This window comes from Amblyomma maculatum, chromosome 7 (assembly GCF_055883805.1).
Source record: "Amblyomma maculatum isolate TAMU_Amacu chromosome 7, ASM5588380v1, whole genome shotgun sequence".
NCBI classification, from domain to species: Eukaryota; Metazoa; Arthropoda; class Arachnida; order Ixodida; family Ixodidae; genus Amblyomma; species Amblyomma maculatum.
Genome location: NC_139350.1, coordinates 14,208,595 through 14,223,215, shown reverse-complemented (window position 1 = coordinate 14,223,215; position 14,621 = coordinate 14,208,595). Strand labels below are relative to the sequence as shown.

Here is a 14,621-nt window from a genome sequence, read left to right as displayed (position 1 = left end):
TGTCGATAGGCCGGCCTGAGCAGAGCAGTCATTTTTCCCTGAACTAACAGCGTCATCAATTCGCACAAAGTTGTCCGAGTCATGTACAAATTTTTGCGCATAGGCTGCGACCACGCGGGAATAGTGTGCAGCTGGGCGAGTGCAATCCTGGGACGCCACCTCAGGCGCTGGGCTTGCCACCTTCGTTCCATGTTGAAAGGTGTTTTGTTACATTTAAAAATTGTCCCCCATACGAATGACAAACAATAGACTGCGGAATTCATATACAGCGATTATGTAGCACACAGTATAGTGCTGCTTTTGGAGAAGTATCCCCAATCACTCAATATGTGGCTGCTCCATCGTTTGAACTGAACGATTTGCATAAGCGCGGTAGGCGAATCGAAAAGGGATAACTATTCACTTTCAGATCGTGCGCGCGATGCAAGGTTTCCGGTACTCATACGTTCCCGCAATCTCATGTGAACCGCAACGAACCAGTCTTCATTTTCACTTTATTTTTTTCACTCTTATCAATGACTTGCCTAACAACCTTACATCCTCATTCAGACTTTTTATTCCCAATTGTATTGTCTACACAACCGTACAAACTAAAGGTGTTACAGTGGGTAAAGGTTATCTTGCTACGATTTCTTATTTATGCTCGTTATTAATATGATGTTTAGCACGAGACTTGAATAAATTCAATGAATATCACTTTTCATGCCACGCAATTTTATATTCTCTCATATTAATAATGGCGCCATAGTGGGTAAAATCCCAGCATTACCTCAGCGTTATTCTCGCATCGAGCGTTACTTGGAACGTAATTTACATTCCCTCAACCATGCTGGCATGCTGCATGGCCCAACATTGAGTATGTTAGCAATGCACTGGCCATATGTAGGGCTTGACTTTCAAAATGCTGTGCCAATATTAGGCCCATTGTTTGTGCTGCCAACTAGATGCAATGGTACTTTTCTATGACACCGTCGTAAAAGTATTTTTTATTTATAAACTGCTCGTGTACTTTGCGTTTCACTAGGCTATGGAACCAACATAAAAAAAATTTTAAGACACGCTCTCAACGAAGAGTAAGCTCAGCCTAATGCATATCTTAAATTATTCGTACCCGCCGCTTATGCGGATGATAGGCGTCAGCTGTAGATGCGTCCTTCAACAATCATTTCAACAGCAAGGCAACAGCAGGAAGCTGAACTATTAGGACGAGATATTTTACGGCTTGGCCAAATGGGGTTTCATCTATGTCGAGCCGTCTCTCCCATGATGTGGTAGCTGACGAATGTATATGTGAAGGAGTGCGCGATTCCACGGGCATAAATTGAGGGATTAGTGCGTGAGCGCGCAAGAAGGTTCATGTAGGCGAATGATGATGCGCAAAGGGAACGAGAGACACGAGGCACAATGTCGCACCATGCTCTCAAAGGCAAGTCATAAGTGTCACCCCATTTTGAAGTTCTTGTTCTTCAATGTCCCCTAAAATGATTCTGCATTGATCCTGTATTGAGGAATGTTTTTCTTTATGTTTGTTTCTTGAGTTTCTTCACTCCACTTTGCCATAGTTTGGCATTATGTCCTTTTTGGGCACATGTGCCTGCCTACTAATTTTGGTACGTGCGAATGCCTCTGCACTTTGTAACCACCACCACCACTTCCATGTACAGTGCTCTCCGTGTCAAGAGGATAAGTGGGCCAAATATTAAGTAAAATACAATTCACTAAACTCAAGGTGAGGCCGAGTGTGCGCGAAGAACTCACCAACTCACAATGGGCATATTCTGGTCGCATGATGTTTATATGCTCGTATCGTCATCATATAAAAAGGATGATAATGATCCAGGCAGCTATCGTCCGATATCGGTTTTTAGTGTAATAAACATTATATTGAAAAAGCTATATCATTAAAAGTACGCCATTATTTGGAAGAAAATAATATTGTATCTCAATGTCAGCGTGGCTTCCGATCTAACAGATCTACATCCACAGCGTTTTTCGAACTTACACAGTCTATATACACATCTGTACACAATAATGAAATTCTGATAGTACTGTTTCATGATTTAAAAAAAAAGCTTTCCATACTGTTAGTTACTCTATTCTGTTTAAAAAGCTTGGACACTACGGATTCCTCGGGTCTACACTTGACTTTCTTGCTAGTTGTCTTTCAAACAGGAAGCAATACGTTTATCTTGATGGTTTTTCCTCCCCCCTTCAAACTGTTGAAACAGGCGTTCCCCAAGGTTCCGTCCTAGGCCCCATTTTGTTCTCTTTATATATCAATGATTTCCCACAAATTTTATCTTTATCCAAGGTGGTTCTATACACTGATGACACAGCAGTAATATTTTCAGGCACTGTTAGAATTGGAAGCAGTAATAATTTCCGAGGCATGTCGAATAAATGAATGGTTTAACTGCAATGAACTCACCGTAATTAAATCAAGAACAAAATTTGTTTTATTTCGTCACAGAAATAAGTTTGTTAACACTTCTAGCCTCAATATTTTAATTATTAGAGCAGCCTTGGAGGAGAAAGAATCAATAAAATATTGAGGTATTACAATCAACAACCAGTTCAGTCGTTCAGTCGTGTACGACTCTTCGTGACCCTATAGACCATGTCACGCCACGCTTTCTGGTCTCTCACTATCTTCCTAACATCACATAACTTCATCTGCAGTGCCTCGAGGATGCCATCTAACCATCGCGTTTGCTGCCTGCCCCTTCTCCGACGACCCTCAACCTTTCCCAACATCAAATCGTTCTCCAGCGACTCCTCTCTTCTCATCAGATAACCAAAGTAGCTGGGCTTTAACTTTAGAATTTGACCTTCCAATGAGCAGCCACGAATCATAACTTACGAATCATGAATACCTTCTTCAGCAAACGGAAGAACCGGAAATGGACATGGAAAAGTCCTAACGGAGAGACTAAAATGAAATCGACTTCATAATGTGTTCAACCCCCGCCATTATGCAAGATGTTGAGGTAATCGGGAAAGTGCGATGCAGTGACCACAGGATGGTGAGGTCCCGAATTAGCCTAAATCTGAAGAAGGAACGCAACAGATTAGTAAGAAAGAAACCCATCAACGAATTAGCGGTGAGGGGGAGGGCAGAAGAGTTCAGGATCTCGCTACAGAATAGGTTTTCAGCTCTAACTGAGGATGGCGACATTACCCTAGAGGCAAGGAACAATAATTTCAGAGATATCATTACTGAGTGCGCGGTAGAAGTAGGCGGTAGGATAGTTAGAGAGGATACCGGTAAGCTGTCTAAGGAGACGAAAGATTTGATTAAGAAACGCCAGAGTATGAAAGCTTCCAATCCAACAGACCAGATCGAATTGGCCGAGATATCGAAGCTAATCAATAAGCGCAAGGTGGCCGATATTAGGAAGTATAACATGGAGAAAATTGAGCATGCTGTAAAGAACGGGGGAAGCCTTAAAGCGGTAAAAAAGAAATTGGGCACAGGCAAAAACCAGATGTATGCGATAAGGGACAAGGCGGGCAACGTCATCACTAATATGGAAAAGATAGTCAAAGTAGCCGAGGAGTTCTATACAGATCTCTACAGTAGCCAAAGTAGTCAGGACCGTAATGAGATTGGCGGTAGGGAAAAACAGTCAGACGTTCCACCAGTGACGAAGGACGAGGTCAATAAAGCACTAAAAACTATGAAAAGGGGGAAATCAGCTGGAGAGGATCAGATAACTACAGATTTGCTGAAGGACGGGGGGGATATCGTGCTAGAAAACCTGGCCACCCTGTATACGCAGTGCCTGGTGTCATCGACCGTACCGGAACCATGGAAGAATGCAAACATTATCCTCATTCACAAGAAAGGGGACTCTAAGGACCTTAAAAATTACAGACCAATCAGCTTACTGTCTGTTACGTATAAGGTATTTACTAAGGTAATCGCTAATAGAATCAGGACAACCTTAGACTGCAATCAAGCAAAGGATCAAGCAGGGTTTCGGAAACGGTACTCTACTATCGATCATATCCATACCATCAATCAGGTGATAGAAAAATGCTCGGAATATAACCAGCCCTTATACATAGCATTCATTGATTACGAAAAAGCATTTGACTCAGTTGAAACCTCGGCGGTGATGCAGGCATTGCGAAATCAGGGGGTAGACGAGCCATACGTGAAAGTGCTGGAAGATATATATAGCGGCTGCACAGCAACCATAGTTCTGCATAAAGAAAGTGACAAAATTCCCATAAAGAGAGGTGTTAGGCAAGGAGACACAATCTCCCCAGCACTATTCACAGCTTGTTTAGAGGAAGTATTCAGAGACTTGGAATGGGAGCAGTTAGGGATAAGGGTAGATGGAGAATACCTCAGTAATCTGCGATTTGCTGATGACATTGCCTTGCTAAGCAACTCGGGGGATGAACTGCAAATAATGATTGATGACCTAGACAGGAAAAGTAGAAAGGTAGGCTTGAAAATCAATATGCAGAAGACTAAGGTAATGTTCAACAGCCTCGGGAAGGAACAGCAGTTTACATTAGGTAGCGAAATACTGGAAGTAGTAGGCGAATATGTCTACTTAGGACAAGTAGTAACCGCAGACCCGGACCACGAAAAGGAAATAACAAGAAGAATACGATTGGGATGGAGCGCATTTGGCAAGCACTCGCAGATTATGACTAGCAGCTTACCGGTATCGCTCAAGAGGAAAGTATACAACAGTTGCATCTTGCCTGTACTCACCTATGGGGCTGAAACGTGGAGGCTAACCAAGAGAGTTCTACTTAAGTTGAGGACAACCCAGAAGGCTATGGAACGAAAAATGGTAGGGGTAACATTAAGAGATAGAAAGCGTGCAGAGTGGGTCAGAGAAATAACTCAAGTTACCGACATTCTAGTAGAAATTAAGAAGAAGAAATGGACATGGGCAGGACATGTAGTGCGAAGAGAGGATAACCGATGGTCGCTGAGGGTAACAAACTGGATTCCAAGGGAAGGAAAGCGTAGCAGGGGGCGGCAGAAAGTTAGGTGGGCGGATGAAATTAAGAAGTTCGCAGGGGTCAAGTGGATGCAGCTAGCACAGAACCGGGTTAAGTGGAGAAATATGGGAGAGGCCTTCGCCCTGCAGTCGGTATAATCAGGCTGATGATGATGATGATGATGAGCAGCCAGGGTTTATGGTCGACAATATCGACTGATTTGATCTTCTGGCAATCCAAGGAACCCTCAAGAGTCTTCGCCAGCACCACAATTCAAACGCGTCAATTCTTCGGCGGTCAGCCTTTTTCACAGTCCAACTCTCGCATCCATACATCACAACAGGAAAGACCATAGCACGAGTTATACGGATCTTGGTTGGCAGACTAATGTCTCTCCCCATTACTAGGCGGTCAAGGCTAACCATTGCTCTATTTCCCAGAAGCAGGCGTCTCCTAATTTCATGGCTGCAGTCTCTTTCCGAGGTAATCTTGGAGCCCAAGAACAGAAAATCTGTCACAGCTTCTACTTCTTGTCCATTGATGCTCCAGGACTTTATAGGGCAAGACGCCATGATCTTTGTCTTTTTAATGTTCAGTTTAAGCCCAAACTTCTCACTCTCTTCTTGTACGCGCATCAGAAGTCTCTTGAGTTCCCCTTCACTTTCTGCCATTAAAGTGGTATCATCCGCATATCTAAGGTTGTTGATACGTTTTCCAGCAATCTTCACTCCAGCTGAAGACAAGTCCAAACCGGCCTTCCTCATGATGCACTCTGCATATAGGTTAAATAGGCAGGGCGACAGTATGCAGCCTTGCCTCACTCCTTTCTCAATCGGAAACCAATCAGTAAGACCATGCCCAGTTCTGACTGTGGCCTCTCGTCCTTCATACAGGTTCTTGAGGAGACAGATGAGGTGAATTGGAACTCCCATCTCTTGGAGAGCTTGCCACAATCTGCTGTGATCTACGCAGTCAAATGCTTTCGCATAATCAATAAAGCAGAAGTATCATAAACATATTTCGACAGTTTTTATTGCCACCTAATATCTCACCTTTATTATATAACGCAATATTCCCGTGAAAGTCTTATTCCAGCTAATTAGTTCGTGGTGAGACGAGATTTTCTAATTAGAATAAGTAACACAGAATCCAGAAAAAAGGCTCTCCATAATTGAAAACGTTCCAGTGTTTTCTAATATTCAACTTCTTTTAGACCTCAGTTTTTACGCATGCGTTCTTGGCTTGAGCGGCGTTGCAGTCGGCGTAACGGTTGGCAACTGTAGGGTGCACCGGGGACTTTTCTTTATCACAATTTGCAATGGGTAACCACTGGCTCAACATTCTGCTCGGCCACCTGCAACCCGCAATGGTCATCCGGAACACAGATGTCTCGGAGATTCTGGTGAATGGCAGCTTGGGGATCCTTAGGGTCACCTTAAAAATATCATGCCCTGCACCTAAAGGCGAAGCTTAAGTGCACACTGAGGAAGATTCCCTGGGTGGCTACCCTACAGTCAGTGGCAAAGGCCCACCCTGTGGCGTAAGATTCCGCTTGGCCTCGGGTCAATATTTGTGGTATTACCAGCGCCTAAGATACGCGGTATTTTCTAGCAGCGCAGAGTGCCATCGGCCGCATGTGGCGGCTAGCAGGTGGGAGTCGAAAATCCCCTCTTCCCATTTAGAAGAAAACGAGATAGTGTGAGAGAGAAAGGTTGGCATAGTAGCTGTCGAGGATGAGGGCATGCACAGCCGAAAGGCGACTACCACACGGGATGAACGAGGCACCTGGCTACTATAGAAACAATATGCTGGAGTTACGACGAGCGCCGATTAATGTGCAGCCACAGCACGGTGTTAACAAGCGCAGAAGGGTGACTACCTTAAAATGCTTGTAGGGACACAAACTACACATTTAAGTGTATGACGCTGCAGCAGGAGTGAATCCTGTTTGTCGGCTTCTCCACCGAATCCTCGGTCGTGTACATGTTTTTGGAAACGTACTTTTTCAATATCTTCTTGACTGGGCCTTTACTCTCTTGCATATACTATTAGCATACCTTTGTAGACTATATTATTATACCGAAGGACACATGACATGAGTATAAAAATACACTTGACTAAAATCAACGTAGAAATCTGCATCATGGGCCCTGCATATACAAGGCCACCGTTTACACGGAAACGTTTTCACCGCCTTGAGGTTCGACAACGTAAAATACTAATTCCAATGTCTAAGCGCCCATAAAATTTCTATGTCTAGGCGCTCTGGTTCCTTTAACTTGATATACACCCAAGAATTGATATGGCATTGCTTATTGGCACTGATTCCTCGTAAGAGGAGTAGAGTCTTGTCTTATGGCGTAGTTATGGTTGTTCTTGATGACACTGACCACATTATTCTCGTGCATTCGAGCAGTGGCTCAAACAGAAGGACAACGAAAGGTCATTCTACTAGAAGATATATGACGTCATACTCCCGAGCAGAACTCAATTCGCGTTACAATTGAAAGAACAACATGTGACCTGGCAGATGCAGACGATCTTACTCTCTAGCGCTGCCGACAAACAAGTGGAACCCCAGATCTCCATGCGTGTGCGTACTTGCGTCGTACCGAGCATCACCGACCTGTCATCTCGCTTATGATTACAGCCAAGAATGGCCTTATGAATTCCGCGGGCGGCCAGATAAAGCCATCGAGCAATGAGAAGAGGCGGCAACTTCCCATGACCAGCCCGACGCAGTAGATGTTCGCAATTGACTATTTCCAAAGAGGCAGTCGTGAACGTCCGGCCGGGGCCGCTCATCAAAAGAACTCGCAAAAGAAACTAGTGCGCTCTTCACTGCATTTCCCTTTCCGGCCGCCTTCTCCAACTTCTGTTGCGGCCTCCAGAGTGCTACGTTGGAAAAGCAGCTGCAATAATCGGCACTCGCGCGTGATACGCGATCCCTACAGCCACACGGAAGCTGCCCGAGTGCCTGGCTGACGCTCCGGCATTTAGCCGTCGGTCTGTGAAACACGATAATCCGTACGTGCGGTATGCTGCGCGAAGTCTCTTGAAGAATCTCCGGAAGGCGAGAGATGAGGAGCGGACCCCGTGAAGGACAAAAGCCTGTGCCAAAAACATCGTTGCTCCGTCTGTAAGCATAGAGTACCCTTCGTCACTCGTGAAACTGGAAAGAGGTAGTGTTTGTGCACAGTACGCAAATGACATTAAAGAGTCCATTACTGAACATCCCTAACTGAAAAAGGCCTGGTCTTGCCGTCATATCGCCGGTAACCGCAGTCCGACAGAGCTAAAAGAAAACAAAAACCATTCAGTTATTGCCTACTGAATAAGAGCTCAATGAAGCAAACCCACATTTCAGTAACCTTACAACCAGCTGTGTTATCTTTTATTAATTCACGTCGCGCTCTCGACAGCCATCATTTCTCGAGAGCTAATTTCCTTCCTGACAGCAGCTCCGAGAATGCCCTGAGCAGCACACAACGCGCAAGATGACTCACACTAAGTGCGCGCATACTTCCACGATCTGGCAGCGTTCGCTAAGGACGCAGAGGAAACTGACCGGTAAAAATCCTGTTTGCCGTTACACTGCCTTCATGAGGCAGCTATGAAGCAGTAGTGCCACAACCCTCTCGGTATATGTCCGTGTTCCGACGCATTCCCTAGGTAGGGCGCGAGCTCTAACACCAAGGAGTTGCGTGCTCTTACTCGAAGGCTGCGTGGCGCGCTTGCCTGGAGGTTTAACGAATAAGCGAGCCAATGAGCGTAAGTTGATTCCACAACCCACTGGGGCACTTCTCAGGTGGCACGAAGTGAGCCGATGCAATCACACACAGTCATGACTAGTCCCGTGACAACGGTCCAACCAAAGTGTGTACCTTCCTTTGGCAGAAACGACGCTTCCGTGGCAGGAGACGCCACAGCGAAAATCTCGGCGCAGAGCTCGCCAGGCTATGCGTCATCGTCGCGGCGCTTTCACCGCTCACGCCCCACGCGCCGTTGTTTCCGCGCATCCGCGCCAGCACGTGTCTCCAAGGTGGTGGCATTTGACGAGGGCGAATGCGTGTTCCGTTGGCCAAAGGCCGTAGGCGTCCGCCGACGCGCTATCGCGGGACCTGATCGCTGCCTCTGCCGGCACGTTGCTGCGACAACGCTGGCTGCTGTTGCTTTGGTTGGCATTCCTGGGGAGCGGGAAAAACGAGCGTGTGGGGGCGAACGTGACCGGCCCCTCGAGGCGGCGCTGTCCTGGTTTTGAGGCTAAGTCGGAAAGTGAACCGGTATGAAAAGGCGGCCAACGCCGCGGCGCCCAGTGCACTTACGCTCAGACGACTCGACCTGCTGCCATGGGGATGCCGCTGCTCTCGCTCCTCTGCGCTCTCCTTGCGGCCGCCTCGTACGGTGAGTCGCCACCAATGGCGCCGTGGCACTCGTGGCTTCTTTGGGGACCTCAGCGCGGCAGTGCGTGGTCAGCAGCGGGAGTGTGTGCATTGAAAAGGTGCCATGCGCTGCCAAAAGCATGGAGTGCTTCCGTTCTTTCAGTCGTTCTCGCAGTCTTTGACTACCGTGATGCTTAGGTTGGTGTGATTTTTCAATGGTCAAGGTACAGAAAAAGAAAAACTGGGCCTAAACATACAGCTCCTTTGCCCATACACTGGGAGGGGGGGGAGGGGGTGGCGTGCTTCATGCCGAGCTCTTACTGTGGTTTGAAATACTGCGCGGAATCATGCCGGGAAAACTATCTTCCAGGCCGTGTAAGGTTCTGGTGACGTCCAGAGGTTCCGCTCTCTGAAGGTTGTGGCAAATGTTCGATGGCAAGCCAGGCGTCTCTGAGAGGGAAGGGATACCGCCAGGAGACGCCTGGTAGCCCGCCTTATGCAAGGTTGTGTGGTTGGATGTCTTCTTCGCTCTTGATGCTGTGCTTGGTACCGAGGATGCGTCTGGCAGACAAGGACCCAGGATATGAGACGAAGTCGGCTTTCAAGGCTTCTCCAATCATGCAGCGAGCTGATACAAACAGGTGTCACCATATGCCACCTAGCTGGTGATGCGTCAGAAACTCGTAGGGCAATCTAAAGGCAACCAGAGCTCCACAGCTCGGTAGAGCTGGCTGGAGTCTTTATAATGCGACATGATCGGATTCGCGAACGTTCTTGGCCATTTTATTTATACGTTCAACGCATTTTCTAGCTGGATTTGCGTATACAACGTACTCCAGGCCGGTAATTATTGTACAACCTTCAGTACTGGAAACAAAGCTCTTGATGTATACTTGATATTACAGCCAAGCTGTGCCGTGGGTTGAATCTGTGGCAGGCCGCAGCGCATGTCAAACTGAACTGCACGCCTCTGTCTTTTTGTCTGTAGACATCGCGCTTGTTTTCCTTTTATGTAAGCTATTGGAAAGCACTCAGGAACACCCCGAAACCTTGCAGTCTAACGTCCTACGTCTCTGGAGATTGAAAGTCTGATTTGAAGAGGTCGCTTTTGAACTCCCGCACTCCGTACCAGACATCTTCAGAGCGATCTGCTTAGCCTTGAGAGCGTGGAAGGGCCGTTATCAAGCGCTGTGATGTGCGTTCGAGTAAACAGGTTGTCTAATACTCGTGTAATCGAGACATTGATCACTGCATCATATGCAAGTTTTATTATCGCAAATACAATCGGATAGTTTTACATTTATTCCAACAACGTACTGGCCATTACTGACTGCAACATTATCCAATAGCGCTGTGCGGACAAGCCGAACACTAATTTGTTTTTTCTTTTTGTCTGAATTTTTGCCCGCGCCTATCGTCCAGCACCGCAGACGCGACCGGTGCCTAGGAGCTCACAGTATGCTCGGCACTTACCGTGGCACACTGCTTGCGTGTGACATGAATTTAATATGGTTGCATGGCATGCTAAGTGAAGTTAATTGCATTGTGGTTTTCGCAAGTGATTTCGTCCTTTACTTTGCCTTGACACTGTTTTTTCTACTCATGCTACCTTGAAGCAAGCATTCATTACACCTGATTTCGAGCTGCTAACGTTACGGAAAATGTGACATTAGAATGTTCGCGATGTCATTGTCGTTCTCGCTTACGAGTCGCTGACGAGGTTTTCTGAGCTTAGAAAGTGGGAAGAGTGCTCGTTCGCATGCCCTGCTCTCACTGTTCTTTTTAGGTGAACTGAGGCGCGAAGCGGTTCTTGAAGTGCGCCTGCCAGGTTCATGTTGACTCCATTCTGAATAGCTTTACCTTCTAGATGAGAGAATTCACAAATTGTTGTGAACGCCATCTCTTCCTGCACAATGTCGCTTTCCGGCATGCACCTCGCCATAAAATATGGAAACCAGGAAAGGATCACCTGCTGGGACATTCCCTATTATATGCCGGCACGTCACGGCGCTAGTGTCCCCTTTGCTAGAATGAGTACACACACATACTGAGCAGGTTAGCCTACTTCTGCTGCCTTCTGCTTCTTACTCATTGTTCACCTTACAAATTTTTCATTTAACCTGGGCCGTGTTTGCACTGAAATAATGTAATGTGTTTCTCTACTTATTTGCTTACTGTGTTTGGGGCAGTGAACAAATCACCAAAGCCACAGGCACTTGTGAAAATGTTAATCATTAGTGGGCATAACATCTACAAAATTTAATGATGTAATAAACTGTTAATTAAGGCACTATTTACTTACAGTGATGTTTTTCCCACAATAAGTTATTACTGCCCGGAACGTGCTTTCTTAGCGGCTAAATTTACCGTTTTCTATTTGATCAGCCTCCGTGCCACTTCAGCAGCAATTACGCCCGGCGCTGTGACAGGACTGGCATTTGCGTGTGCTAAAACTTCGTTTCTTCGAACACCAGCCACTTTACAAAACGTCAAAAGAAGCGTCTTCTGGGTCCACATCTTCTGTTTGCTTGTTTATAAATTATGTGTCCACAGATGGGCGGTGGGTTTGATAAAGCCGCGAATAGCACTGGCGTCTTGACAGATGCTAGATATAGAAGCTGCTCATAGTGAAGGAACAGTATTTCGAATCGAAGAGTTGTTAAAAATGTGGCCCGCAAGTAGCGGCTGATAAAATACCGCAGCTAGGTTTGTATCCTTGCGTAAGCATACATAGGCGCGTTGGAAGCTAACAGCTCACCCCTTGTGCAGGTTATCCTCGCCTTCATTTTACGTTTGCCATTAAAGCGCGAAGTAGCGCGGATGGTGGGCTATGCCTGCGTCGGCAGAAAAGGCTTCGGTAAGAATTAAACAAAGATGCATTACTTCAGCGAACGTCAGAATGTATATAAAGTGGTTAATTTCTTCCTTCAGAGCAACACACTCTTAGGAAATTTGCAGGAATGCAACATTGGTGAAACAGTGGCCAGTTGGTTCTGCATCTTAATTACTGCGCGTTGCTGCTTAAAACTACTGATAGTCACCGATCAGTTTCTAGTATTGCCAGTAGCATTGCGTTGTGGCGCGCAGAAACCGAGGCTCAAAAACAGCGTCTCTGCGATGAGAATCTCGTGATCATCCGTTAAGTGCGTGGGGCGTACTGGCTCGCGAGAGAGACGTTGGCTGTCAAAGACATGCAACAACACCAACCAGGACATCCCAACGCGGTCTACGAGAGTGTGGAGGGAGCGCCATTGCAATATAGCATTACATTGTTCCATTAGAGTTGTCTCTGCGCTCTACCGCCACAGCTGTGGTCTTCGAGTGCACCGTTGAGCGGGGAGTCCAACTGAATTCCTTTACTCTTTTTTCCAAGGCTGCCTTTTTAATCCGACTGCGTACACGCCTAGGCTAGACAGCAGGGCAGGTGCAGCGATTGATTCTTTGCGCAGCCATCAGCTCGCAGCAGGAGTCGCTTGAGGAAAGGAACAGCCACCTTCGAGGCGCTACGCGCCCTCCCGGCAGCGCACCTTTGAGCGGTGGCTGCGGCGCCCGTGTCCTTTCGCTGCCGTCGTCCGATACTGTTGGAGCTGCGCACACACGTCCCACGGGTGCGCACTGCCTGCCTTCCGGGACCGGCACTGGCAACAAGGCGCGCACCGTGCGAGCGGCCGTTGGCTTCATTATTTAACGTCCGCGGTGTGCCCGATAATCAGTGGACTGTGAGGCTAAGTGCTGCTTGTCGCGGCCTCCACTGAAGCGGCTGTCAGATCTCGCCCTGGGAGCGGCAATTCTCCGGAAGGATTGAGAGAGGTGGGCGACTTGGCTTCTCTTACCGTTCGCTCCAAGCAGTGCTCTTTCTATATAAATCTTCATTATGCGAAATACTGCAAAGTGGGTTTGGTAATACCTGGGGTAAAACACCTTCTGGAGGATTTCCTTGTTAACAGTTTTATTATAGCAGGGGCAGGTCATGTGTTCTCGGCAAGCAAGGTTTTTATCTACGTGGGAGGGAGTTTTTTTTTTTTTTGTGACACCAACAAACGGCTCCTGAGTGTCGAGGAGGTACTTCGCCATATAGTTAAGGCCAGGATATAAACAACCTCCTTTCGCAGCTAGGAGCAGAAACGCTTCGCTTTAAAATCTGGTTTTAAGATAGCAGCTTTTTCGGAGGGCGCTGTAAAAGGCACTCAACTTGAGACCAAAAGGCACACAAATAAAACATTCAGCTAAAGTACATGCCTTCGAATGAACCCTAAGACGTCATGACAACAACCCGCTCACCTGTATCACTTCTAGGCGGTTGCTTTTGGTGTGAGTATATGTAATGGCAGTGTTAAGGGCAGCTGTTTTTTTTTTTTTTCGCTTTTGCTGTACTATAAGCTATTAAAATTCCAATCTTCGTTCCATCTTAGTTCCAACTGGGCGCTGCTCACTCAAGGATGACAGCACATACAGCGCCTAAAACTAAACCACGAGACAAGCCCATTAAAGCGCCTGCTAAAAATTAACACAGGTAAAAAAAATCACCTGCCAGGCTTATGTTTTTATCAATGCTTGTAAGCCTAAATGAAGCAGAGGAGAGCACAACGAGCTATACACAAGAAATTATAACGGTAGCATGTGAAACATGTGAAAGCAGCATTCCTTTGTAGTGAAAGATGGGAATGAATATTTCCTAGCTTATATCAATCAGAGGTGGTGTAATTCAGGGAACCGACGCTTAAATTAGATTTATTAGAGAAGCAGCAGGGGCAATTAGACAGAGTGTTTGATATTAGGAACGACAGGCTAACGTTTGTTTAAGCGCGGGAGGATGTGCTTTTGACGTCCTCTACGATGTCTTCTTCTCAGCAACATCAACTGACATGGTTTCCACCAAATCTTGGATATTGACAGATGTTCTCTTGAATCCGATTACACTTGCTCGCAGTGCCGCGTTTCATTGGCAGCCGTCGCATTCGCGCTCGTTGAAATTGTGGTTTCTTCTTTGCAGTCACGTTAAGCTGGCTGCAACGCGGAGAATACACACGACGCAGCGAGCACGACCAGTACCTATATAAAGACATCGATCGCTTCACCTTGACTCGACGCTGCCCAGCATCGCGCTGCGAGGCTCATATCCGGGCGGTGCGCTATTCGAAATTCTTCAACATTCCTGGCGCGTCTGGCCTCCCATGTTTCGAGTCGAGTGCAACAATCACTCAATTCGAGATTCGAAAGTTTCGAATATTCGCACCTGTCTCCGCGTGCGGGCGCGACAAGTTAGGGCCGCCC

The 14,621-nt window shown here is 46.8% G+C and overlaps 1 protein-coding gene across 1 annotated transcript in view; it reads left to right on the top strand.

Annotated features, from left to right (window-relative positions):
- Positions 1-9,183: 9,183 nt before the first annotated feature.
- Gasp (Chitin binding Peritrophin-A domain-containing protein Gasp) overlaps positions 9,184-14,621 on the top strand; it is a 29,980-nt gene continuing 24,542 nt past the window's right edge. Inside the window, exon 1 of the mRNA XM_084608910.1 lies at positions 9,184-9,369. Coding sequence (XP_084465036.1) covers positions 9,315-9,369 — 55 coding nt within the window. The 5' untranslated portion in view covers positions 9,184-9,314. The remainder of the gene's footprint in view (positions 9,370-14,621) is intronic.